Source organism: Phaseolus vulgaris, chromosome 10 (genome assembly GCF_051622355.1).
Source record: "Phaseolus vulgaris cultivar YP4 chromosome 10, ASM5162235v1, whole genome shotgun sequence".
NCBI classification, from domain to species: Eukaryota; Viridiplantae; Streptophyta; class Magnoliopsida; order Fabales; family Fabaceae; genus Phaseolus; species Phaseolus vulgaris.
Window position 1 is genome coordinate 35,328,761 of NC_143507.1, and position 24,137 is coordinate 35,352,897.

The 24,137-nt window shown below is 32.9% G+C and overlaps 2 protein-coding genes and 1 pseudogene across 2 annotated transcripts; 2 read left to right on the plus strand and 1 right to left on the minus strand.

The window, feature by feature from the left end:
- Positions 1-3,992: 3,992 nt before the first annotated feature.
- On the plus strand, positions 3,993-6,844 carry LOC137818919 (putative receptor protein kinase ZmPK1). Its single transcript, XM_068622575.2, has 3 exons — positions 3,993-4,009; positions 4,106-4,598; positions 4,729-6,844. The coding sequence occupies exons 2-3, from the start codon at positions 4,129-4,131 to the stop codon at positions 6,656-6,658; spliced, it is 2,400 nt and encodes a 799-aa protein (XP_068478676.1). The 5' UTR covers positions 3,993-4,009; positions 4,106-4,128; the 3' UTR covers positions 6,659-6,844.
- A 2,585-nt stretch (positions 6,845-9,429) lies between these two features.
- On the plus strand, positions 9,430-11,395 carry LOC137817951 (uncharacterized; annotated as a pseudogene).
- Positions 11,396-20,177: 8,782 nt separating this feature from the next.
- LOC137818887 (uncharacterized) lies at positions 20,178-24,075 on the minus strand. Its single transcript, XM_068622529.2, has one exon. It carries the CDS (start codon positions 23,716-23,718, stop codon positions 20,398-20,400), a length of 3,321 nt encoding a protein of 1,106 aa, XP_068478630.1. The 5' UTR covers positions 23,719-24,075; the 3' UTR covers positions 20,178-20,397.
- Between the last annotated feature and the right edge of the window lie 62 nt (positions 24,076-24,137).

Sequence of the window (24,137 nt, forward strand, 5' to 3'; positions counted from 1 at the left end):
TTTTTATAATTCGAAAGTTATTTTGATTATGAATTCTAGAATTTAAAATAGTGTCCGTATTAAAACGGAGAAGATGATGAAAGATGCATGGACGTAGACTAAATTTTTAATTTAATTAAAGGTAAAACTAACTTTTCATGAAAAGTTAGGAGTAGAAAGAAATTATGAAGGTGAAGGAAGAAATTTCCCAGAAAATGTTTGTCCATTCTTATAACATGGTTATCGATTTCTTCTTCTAATTCCGTACTATTTTTTTTTTCATTTGTGTGGTGCCTTTCCTAAACAGTTTTATTATACAATATTTTTTCTTTAATCATGAGTATATTATTTATTCAAATTAGAGTCTAAATACAAGTCTATAACTAATTAAATAGACATAATACTTATCGCTATTAACTTAAATATACATCCTCAATCAATAGACACAATAATTAGAGATAAATATATTAATTTCACCATGTCATTTATCCTAATATAAAATAAACATGTTTGCTAATATTAAATATGAAGTCTCTGTAAACATAATCCATAGAACGCAATTAATAAATAGCGATTTTCTAAAAATAATCACATCGTCCATATTTCACAAATATAAAAAAAAAACAGTTTTTAAAATATAATCAAATTTTCTACTCACAAGCCATAATCATATTTATCTAACCTTCCAAATAACAAACGTGTTTGTTTCTATAATTTGATTTTGTAATATGTATAGACATAATTTATACTTTCAACTATTAAAAAAACATTTTTTACACTGATATTCCTCTTAAACAATATTAAATACCAAAACATGATTTTTTACTTTTGAAAATAAATAAAATTTAATCATAATACAAGTAGTTAATCACTCCTGATGTTACTGAGTACTAGGATCTTCATTGGACATCAAATAATCTTATGTATAATGTGAAAATTTCAAAAATAAAAGATAATGATTATTTAATTATAATATTTGTAATTTAAATATATTTATTCGCTGACTTAAATATCAAGTATTTTTATAGATATCTGGATCAGACTGAATCAAGAGATCAAAATATTGAAAAGAACTTGAAAAACCGAAGAAACTGAAAAAAAAATTAATAGTAGAAATACAGGTTCACTACAAAAAAAATCAGTATTATCTACGAATTTTTATCTTGCCTACCAACTATTACCCACGAATTCTGATTTCGTAGGTAAATTCAACATTACCTACCAACTATTATCTACGGATCTTATTACCTACCAATTTTTATCTACGGATCTCTATTACCTACCAACTATTACTCACGAATCTCTATTACCTACGAACTATCATCCACTGACCTCTATTACCTACCGACTATTATCATAATAATTATATATATAATATTAAAAATATTAATATAATATGAAAAATCACAATTCATATTCATAAATAATAATAATCATAACTAATTTATACATATTATTAATATTAATATAATAATTTAAATAATATAATTAGTATTATATTAAAATAAAAATAATATTAATAATAATAATATTAATGATATTAGTAATATAACAAAATTAATAATATCAGTAATAATAACATTAATAATATAAATACTATTAATAAAAATATATATAAAATTAACATTATTTATAATATTAATAATATTAAAACTATTTATAATATTTATTAATATTAATAAATATTTATTAATCATATTAAATAATATTAATAATATTAATAATATTAATAATATTAATAATATTAATAATATTAATAATATTAATAATATTAATAATATTAATAATATTAATAATATTAATAATATTAATAATATTAATAATACTTAATAATATTAATAATACTTAATAATATTTAATAATATTAATAATACTTAATAATATTAATAATATTTAATAATATTAATAATATTTAATAATATTAATAATACTTAATAATATTTAATAATATTAATAATACTTAATAATATTTAATAATATTAATAATACTTAATAATATTAATAATATTAATAATACTTAATAATATTAATAATATTAAATAATATTAATAATATTTAATAATATTTAATAATATTAATAATATTAAAATATTAATAATATTATTAATATTAATAATATTTAATTTTTATTTTATTAATTATATTAATATTGATAATCACACTCATGCTGATAAATATAATAATAATCATAACATGACAACAAAATTTAACTGGTGTAATGGTTAAAGTTTCTATGGACATTTCTCAAGGGACTTGGCTTTGAGTTCTTCCATTACGTATGAATTTTTTTTATTTGACATCCATATTTCACTTTACACCCTAATAAATATTATAATTTTAAAATATTTTATATTTGACTTGTATTTTTATTAAAAAGATGTTTTTTTTTAATTTTTTTATTATAAATATTAATATTCATTGTGGATGAGGAAGATATCATCCTATTATTACCTAAAGAAGTAAAGTGAAAGAGATTGATAGTGAATTGGAGGGGCAAAGGAGTGCGCAATGTTTGACTTGGTGGATCGTATATAAAATAACAGAGTCTATGCAGTAGTGTTTTACTTTGTTTAACTTTTTCTATAATTGGAAAGTGTGCATGCTTCAAATTTAAACACGCAGTCATACACGCCATCCACTTCGCTTAAACCAAAATGCTGCCATTTACTCATTAAGGAAAATTATTTTTTAAAAGTTATTAAAATAATAATATTGTTTGTTGTTAAATAAATGTAAAAGAAGATTGAATGTGAAATTATCAAAGGTCAAATTCAATAGAGTCCTAATAAATTAACAACCATCTAGAATTTCTAGTATGACAACCGATGAGACTGTTATGATTATTATCTTTTTAATATATGTCAAGATGATGTTTTAATGAAAATGAATAAGGAAAATATATTATCAATGTTCACCTCTTCTTTTTCTATGTTTACACACAACTTCTTCTTTTTTTATGTTGGTGATTTCACTTTTTTTCTCAATCTTTTATATGTGTATAGGAGACTTTTGCATGCATTCTCTATTTTTTTCTTCATCTTTTATGTAAAACTATTTCTCAGTTTAAATTGAATTAAAAGTCAAACATTCTTCCTCCTAATTCAAATTGAATCATAAGTCAAATATCCATCGAATCAAAATATAAGTACTCATCCACTTAATTTTTTTTTTTTAAATTCCTCAAACTTAAACTTGAGTCTATATATATCTTACCAATAGTATATTTTACTTAAATTTGACTCCTATATTTTACCAATAATATATTTTATCAATTTAGTAGAGTCTTGGGCCGAATTCGACGTGGTACACCGAGGGTCGTTCGGAGATTGTCGAGATGATTAAGGCTTCTTAGTTTCATTGGCTTACGTCTGAGGTTAGGGGACTGTAGAGTCTTGGACTGAGCCCGATGCAATGCGTTGAAGGATCACCTGTCGATCTCGTCTTAAAGGGTTTTTGCTTCACGAGCACAAATAGTTGAAATCCCGAACAATCAATATGTGAGTAAAGGAGAACATTTATTATGGAAGAAGGCCAATAACAAAATCAGGTATAACAGAACTAGATGCAGGAGACTAATATATATATCGAAAAAGATAAGGAGAATGGACAAATAACACACTGAGTTAAAAATACACTTATTCTTAACTACATTCAATGTTCTAGTTTTGAGATCGTCACCTTATTGCAAATTTCAATTTTTTAATTCTTTAAAAAATAAAATTACCCTTCCCAAGTAGACACCCAATACCATGTTACCATTGGAAAGGAGTATTTTTTTCTTCAAGTTGTGAAACTAACCTTTTTTTTCTTCACAGAAAACTGCTGCAACATAGTACGTCATTCATTTTCGATTAAAATATTTTTAAAAAATAAAATCATGATAATGAAAGTTGAAAGTTACTCCAAATCCTCGTATGACCAAATGATCTTATTGTGTGTAAATAAATAAGAATAAGAAATATGAATGTGAAGGCAGAAGGAGCAATGATGGTCGTAAATTAATCACCTACTTGTCTTGCCCACATTCAAGGTACGAGTGTTTTTCTTTTTCATCTTTTTTTGCACACGTTGCTATTTTCACTATATAATATAACAGCATAGCACTACAAATTCATTGAAATTCTAGCAAAAATCTGGAATAACGTTTTCATGGCTACTTCTTCACCAACCTTCATCGCCATCCTCCTCCTCATGCTGCTCCACCTCCACTCATCGGCAGCGCTTCCTCTCTCCGTGGGGAGCCCCGACGAAGACGTCATAGTTTCGAGGCCCAAGGGGACGTTCACGGCGGGGTTCAGGCGCGTGGGAGAGAACGCGTACTGCTTCGGCGTGTGGTTCTCGCAGGCAGAGAAGCACGTGGTGTGGATGGCCAACCGCGACGTTCCAGTGAACGGGAAACGCTCCTCGCTCTCCCTCCTCAAGAACGGCAACCTCGTGTTGTCTGATGCCGGACAGTTCGACGTTTGGGACACGAAGACTCTGTCGGCGAAGCCGTTGGAGTTGCATTTACACGACACCGGCAATCTCGTGCTCCGGGAACAGACCAATAGAAGCTCTGTTTTGTGGCAGAGCTTCAATTTTCCCACTGATACACTCCTCCCTGGCCAGATTCTGACCAGGTATCACCGATTTTTTTCACACTTTTTATTTTATCTTAGTGAAATTATATGTTGAACGTTTGGATTACTCGCTAAAATGCATTTATATAATTTAAAGTTGAATTGATTCACACTGGTAACTTGATGGCAGGTTCACGACGCTTGTTTCGTCGAGAAGTGAGGGAAACTATTCCTCTGGGTTTTACAAACTCTTCTTCGACAACGACAACGTTTTCCGTCTTCTGTATGAGGGTCCTCAAGTTTCAAGCGTTTACTGGCCGGATCCTTGGCTAGTTAGCAACAACGTTGGGAGTGGTAACGGAAGATCCTCGTACAATAGTAGCAGAGTTGCAGTTCTGGATGAGTTGGGCAAATTCAGTGCTTCTGATGCTTTCAGTTACAAGACAATTGATTATGGGTTACTCCTTCAACGAAGGTTGACCCTTGACTATGATGGCAATGTTCGTATCTATAGTAGAGAAAATGGTCAGGAAGATTGGTCAATAACAGGGCAATTTAAATCACAACCTTGTTTCATTCATGGGATCTGTGGACCCTACAGTATATGCAACCATGAACAAGCAACTGGGAGAAAGTGTGTGTGTCTTGAAGGGTATAGTTGGATTGATAGTCAAGATTGGTCTTTGGGTTGCAAACCAAATTTTCAACCTACTTGTGATAACAAGACAGAATATCGGTTTGTAGCCTTGTATGAAGTAGATTTTTATGGATATGACTATGGATCTTCCTTTTCAAATTACACATATAAACAATGTGAGAAATGGTGCTCGGAATTGTGCCAGTGCAAGGGCTTTCAGTTCAGCTTTCCCCAAGATAATGGGCCCTTTTGGTGTTACCCAAAGACGCAGTTGCTAAATGGACACCGTTCACCCGGTTTCCGGGGACAATTTTTCTTGCGTCTGCCAAAAGGAAGTGCTAAAGAGAACAACTTGCAAAACAATGAGGGCTTGGTTTGTCCGAGAAATGCAGAAAAAGTACTAGAAAGACCATATGTGAAAGGCAAGGAAAATGGGTCCGTTAAGTTCGTGCTTCGGTTTGCAGTTGGCTTAGGAGGGTTTGAGGTCGTGTGCATCTTTATGGTGTGGTGTTTCTTGTTTAGGAGTAGCAACCATTTGGTTAGGGAAGACCAACAAGGGTATGTTCTTGCCGCAGCTGCAGGGTGCAGAAGGTACACTTATTCTGAACTGAAACAAGCCACAAAGGGTTTTAGTGAAGAGATTGGAAGGGGTGCCGGGGGGACAGTGTACAAGGGTATGTTATCAGATAACCGAATTGCAGCAATAAAAAAGCTACACGAATTTGCAGACCAAGGAGAGAGTGAGTTCCTCACTGAAATGAGCATCATTGGAAGGCTTAATCACATGAACTTAATTGGCATGTGGGGTTATTGTGTAGACGGAAAACACAGGATACTGGTTTATGAGTACATGGAAAATGGCTCTTTGGCTAATAATCTTTCGTCAAATTCACTTGATTGGAGCAAGAGGTATAACATTGCCATGGGAATGGCAAAGGGTTTGGCCTATTTACATGAAGAGTGCTTGGAGTGGATTTTACACTGTGATATCAAGCCTCAAAACATACTTCTTGACTCTGATTACCAACCCAAGGTGGCTGATTTTGGCTTGTCCAAGCCATTGAATAGAAACAACCTCAACAACTCAAGCTTCTCTAGAATAAGAGGCACTAGGGGTTACATGGCACCAGAGTGGGTTTTCAACTTGCAAATCACTTCCAAGGTGGATGTTTATAGCTATGGAATTGTTGTGTTGGAGATGATAACTGGGAGGAGTCCAATGATAGGTGTCCAAGACACAGAACCAGGGGCAGAGTCGCATGAGAGGTTGGCAACATGGGTGAGGGAGAAAAGGAGGAAAGCACCAGAAGGGGCATCTTGGGTTGAACAAATTGTTGACCCCACTTTAGGATCAGATTACAATGTGAAGCAGTTGGAGATATTGGCAAAAGTGGCTTTGGATTGTGTAGAGGAAGAGAAAGATGTGAGACCTAGCATGAGTCAAGTCGTTGAGAGGCTCCAAAGTCATGAACATGGTTCTTAATTAATCTCTTCTGCACATTTCACTTTCCTATGAGTTTAGAAAAAAAGTGTTTATTTCTGTGGTTGAACACTAGAGTTAGATTAATAATTGTTTGCTTAGTGTCAGTTCTACTTAATGTAAAACCATTCATCTTGATCTTGAAGTTACACTCTGATGTAAATATATGAAGTGTGGATTTGCAACCAATATGATTTAAATAGGAATGAAGTAAAAAATTGCATGGAGTTGTAAATTCTGAGATGTGACTTACGAGGACGGGGTCAATGGGTGATCTTGAGGTCTATGGCCTATAGCAGTAACCTTCATTTCATTGCACATGGAAGGGTGTTCCAAGTGACAGAGCTACGTCGTAATTTGTGGGGGCAATAATTGAGTCAGACGTATCAGCCACCATAATTGAATCGTCTTGAAAGATGGTGATGAAAAAGGTGGTGGAGCCTTTCACACTCTAAACTAAGCCATGCACAGTAGAAAGCTTGGAACAAGTCGTCAAAATAATATTTTTCTCTTATGAAAATAACATTATTCTCTTAAAAAGACAAAAAGTAAGAAGTATTTTTTTCTAAAAGAACAATTTTTTTTTGACAATTCGATAGACGTCGATGACTCAGTGTAAAGAAATTACATTCAATTACTTTGCCAAAAAAATGATTTTTGTTCGTGTGAAAAAAAATATCAATCTAAACACCACTTGATAAAAGTAATGTAGGAGCTTTATGGTAACTTTACCAAAATCATTTTGTTATTCTAACAAGTGCCGTAATTTCATAAGAGAAATAACAAAGTAAACTTCTTTCCATTTCTTGGAATTTAATTCAACCCAAGGAGTTAGTTTAAGAAATGAAGATTATCTTCATTTATATTTTTACAACCAAATTTTAGTTTGAATTACAAATATAGTTTGTAATAAACATAGGGACATGTTTTATCTTTGGACCATTAGTTAATGATAAGTATTGGAAACCTTAAATAGCTCATGAAGACAAAAGCACTAGACATTAAAAGTCAACTAGTTAGTTGAGAGGAGTAAAATTCCAAATTCTTAGACATTTTTATCTTCATTTATTTATCGGTTTTTGTATAGATTTAGTGTAACTCATTTCATATATTACCCGTTTGGGAAAAAAATTATTATAAAATTAGACAAATTGTGTTTTATTTAAACGATTTTACATATAAAAGTTGTGTCCGGTACACACGATTTTGGGACAAATTTAATTTACGTAGAGGTTGTGTCACACTTGCACGACTTTGACTTAATGCAATAACACAAAACTCGTCCCTATCCTCTACGACTTTGATTTGTTCCGATTTAACATTTAAGTAAAGTTTGGCAAACCATGCATGATTTTAGTGTTATATATTTTTTAATTTAAAATTACAAATTCATTGTGTGATTAAGAAAATAAAAAAATGAGGGGTTTGGTTGTACGGTTGTAGAAGTTAGGATTAAGTTAACTATCAAGGTTTTAAGTTGTTAGTTATTATTTTTTAGACTTTAGGATTTAGGGGAAAAAGGTTGAAAGAGGTTGATGAAAGTAAGGGTTTTAGTTTAGGATTTTTGAAGTATATTATTTGTGAAATAGTTGATAACATGTAAATATGCTAAATAAAAAATTATACTTAAAGAAGAATATATTTATCATGATAGAGTAGTTTTTTAGTTGTTGGTCTTCTAGATTCCTTATGTTTCATGTAGGATTTGAAATTAGGACCAAGTACAGAGTATCAACCTAACCACTGAGACAAATGATCATTCTTGAAATATAAGGATTGTAGTATCGTCTTATTTTCTTACAAACAAGAAAAGACCTTTGTAATTTATACACTGTTGAAACTCATAATAGGGACGAAAATTTTGACAATTTTAGAGAGTGTTTCTCTGCTAGGGTTTTTCCCTGTATCTTGCGATCTTATCAAGAATCCACCAATTCTTGTGGCGATCATTCTTAGGCTTATCAAACTTTGTTTGTGGCACCTTTCTTTATCCAGGTTTCTTTTGTTACTGTTTTGAATTTATTCCATTTCGTATCCTAAATTCCCAATTTTATTGTCATTTCTATTTGGATTCATATCAGTTGGTATTCATAACAAAGGTTTGAGTCATAATATAATTGTGCATCCTGTATTTTTTTTCCCTCATTACTGTTCACGGGGTACTATTCACGTTACTGTTCACGGGTGCTGTTCACGGTACTGTTCATTTATTTATTTATTTTAAAAAAAAAAAGCAGAAACAGAAAAAAAAAGAAAAAAAAGAAGAAGAAATAGAAAAAAAAAATAGAAATAGAAAAAAAAAGAACAAGAGGGAAAAAAATAGTTATTATTGAGTGCATACTTGGTGTTTGTTAAAAGTTATAAAAGTGTCCTGTCTACATATTTTATTTTCTCCATATATTGTTTTTGCTTGCGGTTTTTTAATTGTCTTGCTTGTTTGTTGATAGTGAAATTGTTCTTCACTATTTTGTTCTTTACTATTATTTTTAATTGATTCTGATTGCTACTTTTGAAAGTGATTCTGGATTATTGATTGCTTGATTCTTGTAAGAATCTTAAGTAGAGAAAGAGTGGTAAAAGGCAGTGTGATCATTAGAAAAAAAAAGCCTTATTGTGTGAAACACGAGTGTTGAGTGTAAACACGTGAGAAAGTGGTGTGAGACCCAAACTTATTATTATTTGTAATCTGTTTACTTGAGCATGGCAGGGGAATCGTCAGATAGTGGACTTTCTTAACTACAGATGCAAGCCTTAACACAACACTTGAAAGGATAATGAAACAACAAAGTGATGGACTCCATGAGAGGTTGGATCAAATGGAGCAAGCACAACAAGTAAATCCAGAAAATAGAGGGGAAGATAGGAGGAGGAGAAGAGAAAATGATGGAGAACAAATAACTCTGAGAATTGATGGAATAAAATTAAATATTCCCACATTCAATGCGAAAAGTGATCCTGATGCTTACTTGGAGTGGGAAATTAAAGTAGAGCATGTGTTTGCTTGCAATGAGTATAATGAGGAGCAGAAGACGAAGTTCGCAGCAGCTGAATTTTCACATTATGCCTTAACTTGGTGGAATAAATACCAAAGGGAGAGAATTAGATTTGAGGAACCCATGGTGAACACTTGGACAAAAATGAAAAGGATTATGAGGAAGAGATATATTCCAGCAAGCTACAATAGGGATTTGCAACTCAAACTTCAAAGAATGACTCAAAGGAATAGAAGTGTGGAGGAGTATTTTAAAGAGATGGAGGTGACCATGATTAGAGCTGGAAAGAATGAAGAAAACGAAGCAATCATGGCAAGATTTTTTAATGGATTGAATCATGATATTAGGGATGTTGTGGAGCTGCAAGAGTATGTTGACATGAAAGAGTTGTTGCATAAGGCTAGCCAAGTAGAACAACAACTCAAGAGGAAGGGAATCATGAGGAGTTCTAACAATAATAAAAATTTCAATTGGAAGGATAAGGCGATGAAGGATAAAGGAGTTCCCTCAAGTTCAGTCACATCTTCAAGTGGGAAGTCACCTCATAGATATAGTAACTCACCACCTAAAAGGAAAACAAGTGAGGTAAAATGTTTCAAATGCTTGGGAAGAGGACATTATGCTTTAGAATGTCCAACAAAAAAAGAATATGATCAGTTTATCAAATAGTCAGTGAACCTTCAAGTGAAGAAGAGAAGGAAGAGGTAGAGGTGGAGTTGGATACATTGGAGGGTGATTTGTTGATGATTCAAAGGCTTATGGGAAGCAAAATGCAAGCTTTGGACCAAACCCAAAGGGAAAATATTTTCCATACTAGATGTTCCATTCAAGGGAAAATATGTTCACTCATAGTTGATGGAGGAAGTTGCACCAATGTAGCTAGCTCAAGACTAGTTACCAAATTGAATTTGGAGACAAAACCGCACCCAAGGCCATACAAGCTTCAATGGCTTAGTGAAGATGGAGAAATGACAGTGAGTAAGCAAGTGGAGGTGCACCTATCCATAGGACAATATAATGACAATGTCTTATGTGATGTGGTTCCAATGGAGGCAACTCACATTTTGTTAGGGAGGCCGTGGCTATTCATGATGGTTTCACCAATAAAATCTCTTTCATGCAGAATAATAAGAAGATCATTCTCAAACCCTTATCTCCTAGAGAGGTGTGTGAGGATCAAATCAAATTGAGAGAAAAGAGAGTCCAAGAGAAAAGAGAGATAAGTGAAACACCTAAACAGAGCAAGAGTGAAACACTTAAAAATAGAGAAACACATGAGAGAAAAATGAGTGGATTACTGAAAGTGAATGAAGTGAAGAAGTTGCTACTTTATAGCAAACCTCGTTATTTACCTTATTGCAAAAACAACACTTTGGTTGCTAACCATTCTAACCAAATTAATTTTCTTCCTAGTGTTGATTCTGTTTTGCAGGAAATCCAAACTCAAGTTGAAGAATTGATGAACAAAGGATGGGTACAAGAGACCATGAGCCCATGTGTTGTTCCAGTAATTTTGGTGCCTAAAAATGATGGTTATTGGAGGATGTGCACAGATTGTAGAGCACTCAATAACATTACCATTAAGCATAAACACCATATTCCCAGGTTAGATGATTTAATGGATGAATTGTATGGTGGTTGTATATTTTCAAAAATTGACTTAAGAAGTGGTTGCCATCAAATTAGGATTAGGAATGGGAATGAATGGAAAACTGTCTTTACAACAAAATATGGATTGTATGACTGACGTGTGTTGCTATTTGGGTTAACAAATGTCTCAAGCACTTTTATGAGATTAATGAACCATGTTTTGAGAGAATTTTTGGGCAAATTTGTTGTGGTGTATTTTGATGACATCTTGATCTATAACACTAGTTTGGAATTACATGAGGAACATTTGTGTGCTGTTTTAAATGTTCTTAGAACAAAAAAGTTGTATGCTAATTTTGAGAAATGCACATTTTGTACTGAACAAATTGCATTCTTGTGTTTTGTGGTAAGTGCCAAAGGAGTTCATGTAGATAATAAATAGGTGACGGCTATCCAAGAATTATGTTTACATCATGTTGAGTTTGCTTATAATATGGTTGTTGACAACACATCGAATTGTGATCCATTTGAAATTTTGTATGGATTAAATCCTTTAATTCCAATAGACTTGTTAACTATGCCTAACATTTCTGTTTTAAAGCATAAAGATACACAGGCTAAGGTTGACTATGTGAGAAAGCAACATAAAAAGGTTGAAGCACAAGTTGAAGAAAAAGGTGAATGTTATTCTAAACAAGTTAACAAAGGAAGAAAGAAAGTAATCTTTTAACTAAGTAAGTACAATATGAGTAGCACTTTTAATGTGTCTGATTTGTCTCCTTTTATTGCAGGTGATGAAGCTTTGAATTTAACTTCAAGTCTTTTTCAAGAGGGAGGGAATGATGCAGACATCCTCCAAGGTCTTTCTCAAGAGGGAGGGAATGATGCGAACATCCAAGCCCAAGGACCACACACAACAAGATTGGAATATTAAAATAAAATAATATTATTATTTTATTTGGAGTTAGGATTTGAAATCAGGACCAAGTATAGAGTATCAACCTAACCACTGGGACAAATGATCATTCTTGAAATATAAGGATTGTAGTATCATCTTATTTTCTTACAAACAAGAAAAGACCTTTGTAATTTATACACTGTTGAAACTCAGAATAAGGACAAATATTTTGACAATTTTAGAGAGTGTTTCTCTGTTAGGGTTTTTCCTTGTATCTTGCGATCTTATCAAGAATCCACCAATTCTTGTGGCGATCATCCTTAGGCTTATCAAACTTTGTTTGTGGCGCCTTCCTTTATCCAAGTTTCTATTGTTACTGTTTTGAATTTATTCCGTTCCGTATCCTAAATTCCCAATTTTATTGTCATTTCTATTTGGATTCATATCAGAGTCTAAAATAAAATTCGATCTAGTGTAAGTAGATGTTGTCATAGCACAACACATTAGGGCCCACATCTTGACGTTGATAGGAAATGCCTGATACATCTTCTAGTCGTGTGCACATAGTGTATCTATATTGCCGAGTGACTTGAACAACAAATTAAAGTTGGGATTTAACTGTCTTATCTTGCCTTTATCATGCTTTAGACCACATAATTGATTTCAACCAAGACAACATCGAAAGATGTATGTTGCTTTTACAATGTTGGGCATGAGACCACATCACATTTATTTTTTCCAATCTTGATTCCCTTAATGATGTGAATATTGTTGATAGTCTTGGTTTCCCACTTTTTAAAAGGTAATTTCATTTTTTCTTAACATGTTTCAAACGGAAACCATTGTACATGTTTGTATATGTTTAGTTATAAGAAAATTAATTTGCATAGGTGGGCTTAGCTCGTGCAATAAAGGACAAACACCTCAGCCACCACAATTGTACAATTACGACAAAAGTTGGATCAACTACAACCAAGGCAGGTTAACAACTTCAATGGAGAAATCTCAATCGTAATCAGACAACTCAGTTCCTTGTCACGATAAGGACACAAGAGTTGTTAACAATTTGGTTAGCACATGTGCATAAGTGGTATATTATGAAAAATTTATGAAGAAGAACAAGTAGTTGAAGTTTCAAACTTGTCCTAGTTCTAGGTCATCCAATGTTTTTATGAAATTGGACAACTATAGTAATTATGTTATAGGTTAACATGTAATATGGTTTGAAGTTGTAAAATGTGTTATGGAAAAACATTAAATAACCTTTTAACAAGTGGGAAACCAAAGTCTTCATCAATGTTTGCATCACTAAGGGCTCAAGATGGGGACAAAGGCATGTGATGCGGTCCGCTGATGTTGTCTGGTTGAAGTTGATTCTGTGGTCTAGAGCACGATAAAGGCAGGCCAAGATAGTTGAGCCCCAACTATAATTTGAGGCGTTGTTAAGGTCACTTAGCAATAATAGATACATTAGGTACACTCGGCTAGCTGACGTGTTAGGCATGAGTAAACTACTAATCAATGTCAAAATATGTGTTCTAGTGTGTTGTGCTAGCACAAAATCATCTGCATCATTTGAAACATCTTGAGAAGAATTGTTTAGCCAAGACAATTTAATTTAGTTTCCCTTCACGACCATCTCAGATGGCACTAAGTCTAACAATCCTTCACAGAGGAAACTACGTCACCACTACAACAGTGGTGACCGATTCTCCATCAATTGGAAGACCTAGTTGTACCACAACATATTCTAGTGTGATTGTTCCTTTCCTAGTGGATGATGAAATGTGTGAGTTTTTGTTCTCCACCTCTCCACTAAAGCGGTCACCAAATGATGATTGATCTCAATATGTGTTAAGGTTAGTAAGGATCCAAATCCAACACCCAAATCACATGACATTGAGGCCTAAGTAACCATTCATTCCCCTCCCATATGACCTTAGCCACATGTTTCTATTGAAGCTACAAGAGGGACATATCCTATGGAAGGCATCAGTTGAATACCATTTATGTCAACACGTGGACTTCGAATGTTGTAACTAGGCTGTGCATATAGTAACCATAGGGGGTACATAGAGTAAAACAGCTGCCACATTAAAAAAAAAACTCCAAAAACAGGTTGCATATATCATCACAATGGGTGCAGCAAGTAATAAAGTTGTACTTACGTAAAATGCAGGCGTTCATAAAGTAAAACAGTTTGCCTGCATAAAAAAAGTTGTTCAAGGAGAAATACAGGTTGCATATATCATCACAGTGGGTGCAAAAAGTACAAAACGGTGTGCATATGTAAAATAAAGGGGGTGCATAAAGTAAAGTAGTTTGTATACTGAAAAAAATAGTTGAAGGAAATTTTGTTTGCATATATCATCAGAATGAGTGCAATAATTAAGAAGTGTCTTCATATATAAAATATAGGGTTATAGAAATATTTGCATATATAAAACTGGGGTCCTAACAGAAAAACTACATCAGTTTTAGTATACAAAAAGCACTACAAAAAAGAAGCTGCATATATAAAAAATTGGGGTTCCAAACAAGGAAAAACCTTGTCCACATATTAAAAAAGGGGTGAAAAAGTATAACAGTTTAAGTATATAAGAAAAACACTAAAAAAAAACAGATTGCATAAATAAAATAAATGCGTTCAAAGAGAAGAAAAACCTTGTGAACTTATTAAAAAAAAGGGTTACAAATACTACAACAGTTTCAATATATAAAAAAATTACAAATAACAGGTTTCATAAATGAAATATAGGGGTCCATACAGAAAAATAGGTTTCATATATGACACAAAAATAGAAAAAACTATTTATTACTTCATTCTTAACAATTTTATATGTTTGATGTGGAAAAAAAGAAGAAGCATATAACCTATGTAAAGTAATAAAATTTGTTCCACATATGACCAAAACTATGTATTACTAGTTCTTAACAAATTTATATGTTTGATGTGGTTAAAAAATTAAGTAACCTATGTAGTGTAATAATTTTTTTCATCTACTACAAATCTTTATATTAAACATATGCAGGATAATCTGTGACAACTTATAAACAATTTTATCTCTAAAACATATGATTGAAGACTTTAATGTTAATTTATAATGACTTTATTGTTAATTTATAATAAGTGTTGATATGTTAACAATTTGTATCAGATTCAAAGAGAAATAATTTTTTATTAAAATGTGAACTTTATATGAAAAGATGTAAACTGAGTTGTCAAATAAGTATCCTTCTTTATTTTATTATATATAACAAAGTATTGCATACAACAAACTATTGTCCATCATAAACTACATTTCGTGGTATATTTTAAATGATTTATAATCAGAATGATGGTGGTTTAAAAATCCATGGAAAAGTATATCAAGTAATGCCACAGGAAGACCCATTAGATAATAGAAACATCCGATGTGGATGGATGACTATATAATGTAATAGGTGTAGTGCAGTTAGTGAAAGTAAATGGACTCAGGTAAGCTCAAGTTCAGTTAACTTAAAACATCACCTATATAAGTGATATATTATGGGAATAAAAAGGAGACAAAACTTTTATCCTAGTAGTTATTTCTCTTGAGTATCGTTAGTTGCACTAGCTAGCTATTGTAGCATACTCCATTATTGGTGCTTTCATTGTCTTGCTTCATGTCTCCCAAACCTCAATCCAAAGACCTCGAAGACCCTCTTCAGACCATTCAGAAATGCACCACAACCATCCAATATCAACCGGAGGCTAATGAAACCTACCAGACCAACCTTGAGGCATGTAATGACCTCCTCCATTACTCTCTCACCATGTTATAGGACTATGTTTCTACATTACCTCCTCCTGGGTCTTCACCATTTATTTTTCCACATGAGCAACCCAATAATTTAACACCTAACTCAGACCACCCAAATTACAACTAACTCTTTTTAAAGGACCACAACCATTGAACTGGTTATTCCAAGCAGAAAAAATACTTTGATTTTTACCATATTTCTCAAGAAAATAGATTATCTATGGTTTCTTTTCACATGAAATGAGATGTTCTTACTGACTGGCCTTCCTTTACACGTTCGTTAGAATTATGTTTTGATCATTCCTCGTACACAAACCACCAAGTAGAATTATTCAAACTTCACCAATAAACAACAATCATTGGTTACCAAGCCATATTTGAAAAATTATGCAATTGTGTACATGATTGGAGCCCTAAAACCATTCTCAATTGTATCATATCAGGTCTTATTCATGAAATCCACAGAGAAATTATCATCTTGAACCCCTATTCCATTTCACAAGCTATTGGCCTAGCTAAGCTCAAAGAAGACAAAATCAAGGACTCCAAGCCTAAAACCACTTGCCCTATCCTTGGAATGTACCTTTCAAACACCATCTTCCCCATTATACAAATTACCCTCGTCCATCCAATCTATCCTACGCCAACATCATTTCATCTTCAAAACACTCCAAGGTCTACCCCCTACCAAGACCACATGACCACCATATTCCCCTTCTATCAAACATTGCCCCTATTAATGTACGCCCATACCGTTACCCCCATTCTAAAAAAATACCATCACACACTTAATTGAAGAGATGCTTCAAGAAGGGTTTACCAAACTCAGTTCCAACCCCTTTTGTTTCCCAATACATCTCATAAAAAGAAAGATGGCACTTGGAACTTTTATATCGATTATAGAGCACTAAATGTAGTCATCATACATGACCGCTCTCCCATACCCACCATTGATGAATTGCTATATGAATCGAGGTCAACTACAATTTTTATTAAGATTGACTTGTACTCAGTGTACCACCAAATTAGGCTTAACCCAGATGACACTCACAAAACAACCTTCAGAACTACCGATGAGCACTATGAATTTCTAGTCATGCCTTTTGGCTTGACTAATGCTCCCTCAACAGGTTCTCCACACAAATTTTTTGCCTTCATGGACTCCCCACAACCATTGTTTCGGACCAAAACCCAATTTTCATTAGCAACTTCTGGCGTAACTATTCAAAGATCAAAGAACAAAACTTCATTTCAGTTCATCGTACCATTCCCAAAATCTATGGTCAAACAAAGGTTTTGAATAGGAGATCAAAAGCTTTCCTCCATTGCTTCGACAGTAACCATACCAATTTCACCAGTAAAATTTCTCATGGTATAAACTTCTCCATCTTGCAGAGTTATGGTACAACACATTGTACCACTCCTCCATCGAAACCTCGCCCTTCCACGCGTTGTACGGACGATCACCACCCACCACCATAAACATGCTCCACACACCGCGAACGGGTGACAAATGCCAAATTTCACTAATATTTCATATTAAAATATAGGCACTTATGAGTATTAATTTCTAAAATAAGTAAAAACTTACCCCTAATTTATGAATTTATACCTTTTTTACATATTTTATGATTTTTATTTGAATAAGAACGATTTATTCCCAAATTTGTGTTAATTTCAGGATTTTAGGGAAGAATGGAGACAATTGGGCAAAAGGAAAATATACAAAGCTAAAAAGAGAAAGTTGGAATGCATTAACATTCACCAAAGTTGCCCAAATTTGCAAAAAGCCAAGATGCCACCAGTGGATCTCGCTCAAGCGAGTAGAATCTCGCTTGAGCGAGAAAGCACCAGTAACGTTGGGTCTTTTTACGTTTTACTCGGCCAAGCGAGCCCATTAGCGCCCAAGCGAGAAGTCACTTAAGCCCAAGCAAATTAGGTTAAATAGGAGGCTTGAGGCAAAACCTTAGTGTGCAAGATCGAGGGGAAAACACCATTAAGTGAATTATAACTCAATTGGGGGAATATGAGGTGTTAGAAACATTAAAGGAGGCAGTCGTTAAGGAGAAACATCCTAGATCATCTTCTTTTCTTGCTCTCCCTGCTTGTAATAGTCATCATTGTGGCTAATTCTACCCGATATCTAAACACAATATTCTTTTCTTGATTGATGATTGATATTATTGTTTTGTTTGTAATGCTTGGTTTACCATGATTTAGAATCTTAGATTTGACTAGAAAGTACTTCTAAGGTTCTGACCTAGACGATAATACTTAATATATTTGAATGTTAGACACTCGTATCGGACACGACTCTAGTAGGACACTTATTGATTAAGTGTCCAATTCAGAAAATATTTGTTTGATTTTTGACAATTCTAACACGGATATAACCCAATTTTAAAAAGGAGAAATACATTAATTTTCGAAAAACTCAAACTTATTGTATAAACTTTTATTATGATTATAAAAATAAGGAACAAATCCTTTCGAACCAGCCATAAAAAACATCTTTTTGCTAAAAAAAACTGAAACATACTTAATGCACATAAATCTTTATTGTCAATGTCCTGTGTCCTATATTTTAGAGATTATACGTATCTTCGTGTGTCCGTGTTCGTGTCGTATCAATATCCGTGTCCGTGTTCGTGTCGTATCAATATCCGTGTCCGTGCTACATTTACATCTTTTTCAAGAATTTCTTTTGCAAATTTACAATCAATTCGTAACAAAAAAATTTATTTATTAATTCCTTTTGAAATTCAGTAATACATAAAACTATTGGATGTGTTCCCCTTTTTACTTTACTATACTTCTTTTGTGTTTCATTCCATGCTCTCGAATAAAATTTAACTATTTGTTCTCCTAATTTTTTGTTTCAATATTTCTCATCGGTTTCCACTATCATGGCTGAGTTTTTTCTTAATCTATTAAATAGTGGTTTTGCTATCATTCTTATATTTGGATTATAGTCAGACACATTTAGACATCCCGAAAATCTCTGTAATTGAGTTTTTTTTTTTTCATCAGAAAAGTTGTTGGTGAATTCTATACTTTGTGAAATTATGGTACTTTTTACTTGAGTTTTTTCATATCCTATCAATCTTATTTTAGTAAGACCATATTCATTTTCTTTGCTCAGAACACAAGGTCATTTTGCTTTATTATATTTTTCAAAGTTTTTAAATGTTTCGTGTCTCTTTCTTTGGACTTTCGAAAAATTAAAACATCGTCTAAATAAATTATTGAAAATTAAAACATTATATATATATATATAATACACAATTGAGATAGTTTTTAAGTAAAAACATATTTTCTGTGTTAACCAAATCTAGATGATTAATACCCAAACGAGGACATCAATTAAAATTAGTAAACATAGTTGTGTAAGACATTTGACTATGATATTCTTTGCTTTTATTTAAGTTATGCCTAATTTGAAACATTTTAATTTAAACTAGAGGTTACATATTTAACATATTATATATATTTAAAATAAAATAAAAACTAATTTAATAGAATTAATATAATTTTAGATATTGTATTTGATCAGTCTTAATTATAAAGGGTGTGAATTATAAGTTAACAAAATATTTTTACGTAAATAATTTACTGTTCTGGTATTTAGAATATAATCATAACTTATGATGTATATGTATATATGAAAGTTGTATGTGAATAATTAAATGATAGTTATGTTGTAAAATTTTATATTGTTGAGATGTAGCGTGTATTGTTTGTTAATTACTTGTTACTTATTTGATTGAGTGGGGTGTTAGTTTTTTATATACATGCTATATTTATCTTTTAAAAGTCATTGAATTGTGATGAAAAGGTGGAATAATATTTAAAATATTAACGTTTTGTTTGTTAGTATCCCCTCCTAAACCTTTGTTGCCTAGTATGTTTAATGTTTATTTTATTTTTGCTAATTTATAAAAATAAGAATTATATATATGATATTTTTTTTATAAATGAAGGACTTAAAAAATATTATTTATTTTAAAGAGGTTAAATAAATATTTTTCTATACACAGAAGTCAAAAGCACTTTTTTTCCTTGAGCACTCAAAATTCCAACATTGGAGACCAAGAAAATAAGGCCTTAAAGAGGAAGTAAATTGGTTCAAAGTCTAATTAATGATTGACAAATCAAGTCTATATTATGAAGTCTCTTGTGTAGATTCACAGATAAGCACGTTTCCAACAAAATAAGGCAGAAGCTACTAAATTGTAGCTTTTTGGTTGATGCAGAACAATACTAAACACTAAAGCATATGTATACACACACTAGTCTTGAACATGCTCAAATGAGAATCCTAAAATATTTAGAAAAGCAATTCATGCTACATCTTATTAGTAGGTTATACCTATATTGTATTGATGAACTCATTTTTCCCAAATTCATCATAAACAAATAATATCAAGTAAATGCCAAATACAAAAAATAAAAAAGTAGAAAAATTGCAAATTAAAATCAATAAGGGTTCCACCTCATAGTTCTATAATTTTGTCCCCCACTATGCACATAAACAAAATCAAGTTGAGGAACAATCTTGCAAAGGATGTTTTCCACATGGTTGGAATACCACATCCTCCATCTCTTGAAGAAAACGAGGGGGAACATGTAAATTCCAAAGCCAAATGTAAACCCCAACTCCACACTTAAAATATTCCATTCAATTAAACCCTTTGTATGAGAATCAGGTGTTTCAGATGGTGGTGGTGAAAACTTTTTCTCTCCATCATCACAATTTTGGGTTAGTGGAGGTCCACATAATCTTTCATTGCCTACAAATGAATCAGCCTCAAATGTCTGAATTTGTGTGCCTGTGGGTATTTTTCCCGACAAATGGTTATAAGAGAGATTCATGACAGCAAGAAATGATAACTTTGCAAGCTCTATTGGAATCTCTCCATTGAAAGAGTTTTTTGACAAGTCTAAAGACTCAAGGTGCTTTAAATTGCCTAAGGAAGAAGGGATGCTACCTGAGAAGGCATTTTGTGACAAGTTAAGAGCATGCAGTGCAGTGAGATTCATAAGCTCTTCTGGTATTGGCCCTTCAAAATTGTTGGATGAGAAATCCAAGGAAGTGAAGGCAATGAGGATTTTAACCAAATTTAACTGCCTACCTTTGTTGACAATTGTAACTGAATCCTCATATGTGCGCACACCAACACCCTCCTCAAAGAGATGAATGATTATGTGGTCTATTATAAGGCGTGGCTCTGATGCTATAATGTTAGATAACTTTATTTGTAGATCACTACTGAGATCTACAATTGCAGTTATGAAATTCAAAGGATTGAAGTCATCATAGAGATTAAAATAAAGATGACCAAATCGTCCATCCTCATCAAGCATCAAAGTATTCCAACTCATTAAGAGTGATGATGGTAATGTACCACTGAAATTGTTAGACGCTAAATCAACAATTTGAAGTGTCTCCCAATTGCCAATGTTATTGGAACATCCGATATGCCCATGCAATTTGTTTGACCTTAAAATCACGACTTTGAGGGGAGAGATGCTCTTCAAGAAGCATGGAAATCCGTCAGCTAGTTGATTGTTTCCAAGGTTTAGAACTTGTAGTTTTTGGCAATTAGCCAGAGATTTTGGGATGGTTCCACTTAAAAGATTCCCACTAAGATCCAAAAACCTTAGAGAACATGAAGTTGAGAATGTATCTGAAATATAACCATTGAGTTTATTTCCACCAAGGTTTAGTAGCCTGAGGTTGCTACTTCTTGTCAAACATATTGGAATGAGGCTGTTGAATCTGTTATGGGAAAGATCAAGTGCTCGAAGATCTGAAATGTTACAAAGGGATTCATGGATTATTCCATGAAAACTGTTGTTTGAAAGGGAGAGAAAGTACAAGAAAGGAATGCGACTACCAATGTCGGCGAAATTAATAGAGCTGAATTTATTGCTTGAGTAGTCCAAATAAATGGCATTTTTCAAAAAAGTAGGAGCATGCCCTTGGAGACTGTTTGAGTGAAGGTCAAGTTTGAACAAATTTGAAGTAAGGTTTTGGAAAGGTCCTTCAAAATCTGTCAAAAAGTTATAAGAAACATTCAAAATAACCATTTTGTCAAATTTCCAAATCCAGTTGGGTATTGTTCCTTCAATGTGATTGCTAGACAAGTCTAGGTAGAGAAGTGAAGATTTATTTCTCAAAAAGTCAGGGAATGATCTCAAATTGCATGAACCCAACCAAAGAGTTTTCAAACTGGGAAAGGATGACACATCGTCAATTCTTGCATCAACTGACAAGTTATTGTGTGCAAGGTCAAGTGAAGACAAATTATGCAGCCTCCCAATCATATCAAGTTGTGTAGTGCCATTGAACTTATTTTTGGATAGATAAAGCAAACGAAGTCTTTTAAGTTGAAAGACAGACATAGGAATAGGCCCTTCAAAGTTGTTGCCACTCAAATCAAGCATCTCTAATAATGACAAAAAAGTATTTGGAAATTCGTCCAACACACCATCAAATTTGTTGTAATAAAGCAAGAGATGTCGAAGAGATTGAAGTCTGAATAAAGATGAGGGGACTCTTCCATCAAAAGAATTATCTCCTAAATCAATGCTCATGAGATTTATAAGGCCCTCAAAATGGGTAGATGGAACTGTACCCATAAAATGATTATGATTAAGGGATAAAACTACCAGAGCCCTGGACCTATTAAAAGATGGAATAGGACCAGTAAAGTTATTGTATGACAAGTCCAGATGAACAAGTTGGGTGAGATTTGACATGGAACCAGGAAGTGTCCCTCTGAACTGGCAATTTGATAGGTCTAATTTAGACGACTGTTTCAAATTGTCAATAGACTCTGGCAACGGTCCAGAAAAATTTGTATGACTAAGGTTGAAGTTGTAGAGAGAACCTTGACTTGGAAAGTTTGGTAGAGAGCCACGAAGACCTGGATTATCAGACAGATCAAGCACCTGCAATGATGGTATTTGGAAGATATTTTTTGGAAAGACTCCACTCAAACCACAACCACTGAGTTGCAAGGTGGTCAAATTAAACAAACTCCCCAAAGACTCTGGAACTGGACATGCTAAATTGTTGTGGTCCAATTGAAGTATTAAGAGAGATTGTAGTTTTCCTAATGAAGAATCAAAAGGACCAGAGAGATTACAAGATGACATACTTAACACTTGCATGCTAGTAAGTGAAGATAAAGCATGGCTCCACACCTCTCCTTTGGTTGATATTGCAACACCATCCAAATGTAGCTCTTTGATATCTGTGAAGTTCTGTACAAACATTTCAATATTTGGTCTCTCAAGTTTTAAAGCTTGTTTTGAAGTAACTGTCCTGGAAAAATCAAGAGTTACTAACTTCGTCAGATAAGAGATTTCAATTGGAATTTGCCCCTCAAATCCAGCATTTGACAAATTCAAATGTCTCAAATTCTTTAGCTTTTTAAACTCTGGAGGAATCTCAGAATGAAAATCATTATGAGCCAAATTCAAACTCCGCAGATATTGCAACTCGAAGAGACTACTTAAATTATCAATACCTCTAGAGATGGATTCTTGGCTCAGGTCAAGAGCTATAACATGACCTCTGTTGCATGTCACTCCAATCCATTCACAGCAATCATCATTTTGGTTCCAATGAATCAGCTTTTTGGACTTGGTTGGATTGAATTCGAGATTGTTTCTCAAATTGAGCAACAAAGACTGTTGATGGGCAAGACAATGACCAGTTACCAAAATGATGTTGGTGCTCAAATTTAAGAGGCAAAAGGGTAGCAAGAAAAGCCACAAGATAATACTCATTGGATATAATTATGAGACTCAACCCCGTAACATATAACAAAGTTTAAGGTTGAAGGTGTTTTTTATTTGCCTTTTAGGACATGATCTCTCCCTTTTATAGATCCTAATGATCAATTTATATGTTGACTAAATCTAACTTGATGTGTTGGTCTCATTGGAAGTCCAAGATATATGTAAACATCACATTAATCAGATTCATGATCATAGTTAGGTTATTTCCAACAAATAAGATGTTGAAAATAAAATTAGAGGGGAGAAAAGAGAGTCCCTAATCCCACCACTAACAATATAGTCTAAACTTTGAAATATTATTTGAAATTCATATCTTTCAACTATTGACCAGCAAAATCTTGAACTACCAAACATTAAACTTAGTTAGTTACCTTACTGTTTAGGATTCAGATTTTGTATTCGTCAAT

Bases quoted from the DNA above. Each gene is read 5' to 3' on its own strand.
- LOC137818887 (XM_068622529.2), bottom strand. From the start codon at position 23,718: ATGAGTATTATCTTGTGGCTTTTCTTGCTACCCTTTTGCCTCTTAAAT.
- LOC137818919 (XM_068622575.2), top strand. From the start codon at position 4,129: ATGGCTACTTCTTCACCAACCTTCATCGCCATCCTCCTCCTCATGCTG. The intron at 4,599-4,728 runs GTATCACCGATT...ACTTGATGGCAG, and splicing joins CCTGGCCAGATTCTGACCAG to GTTCACGACGCTTGTTTCGT.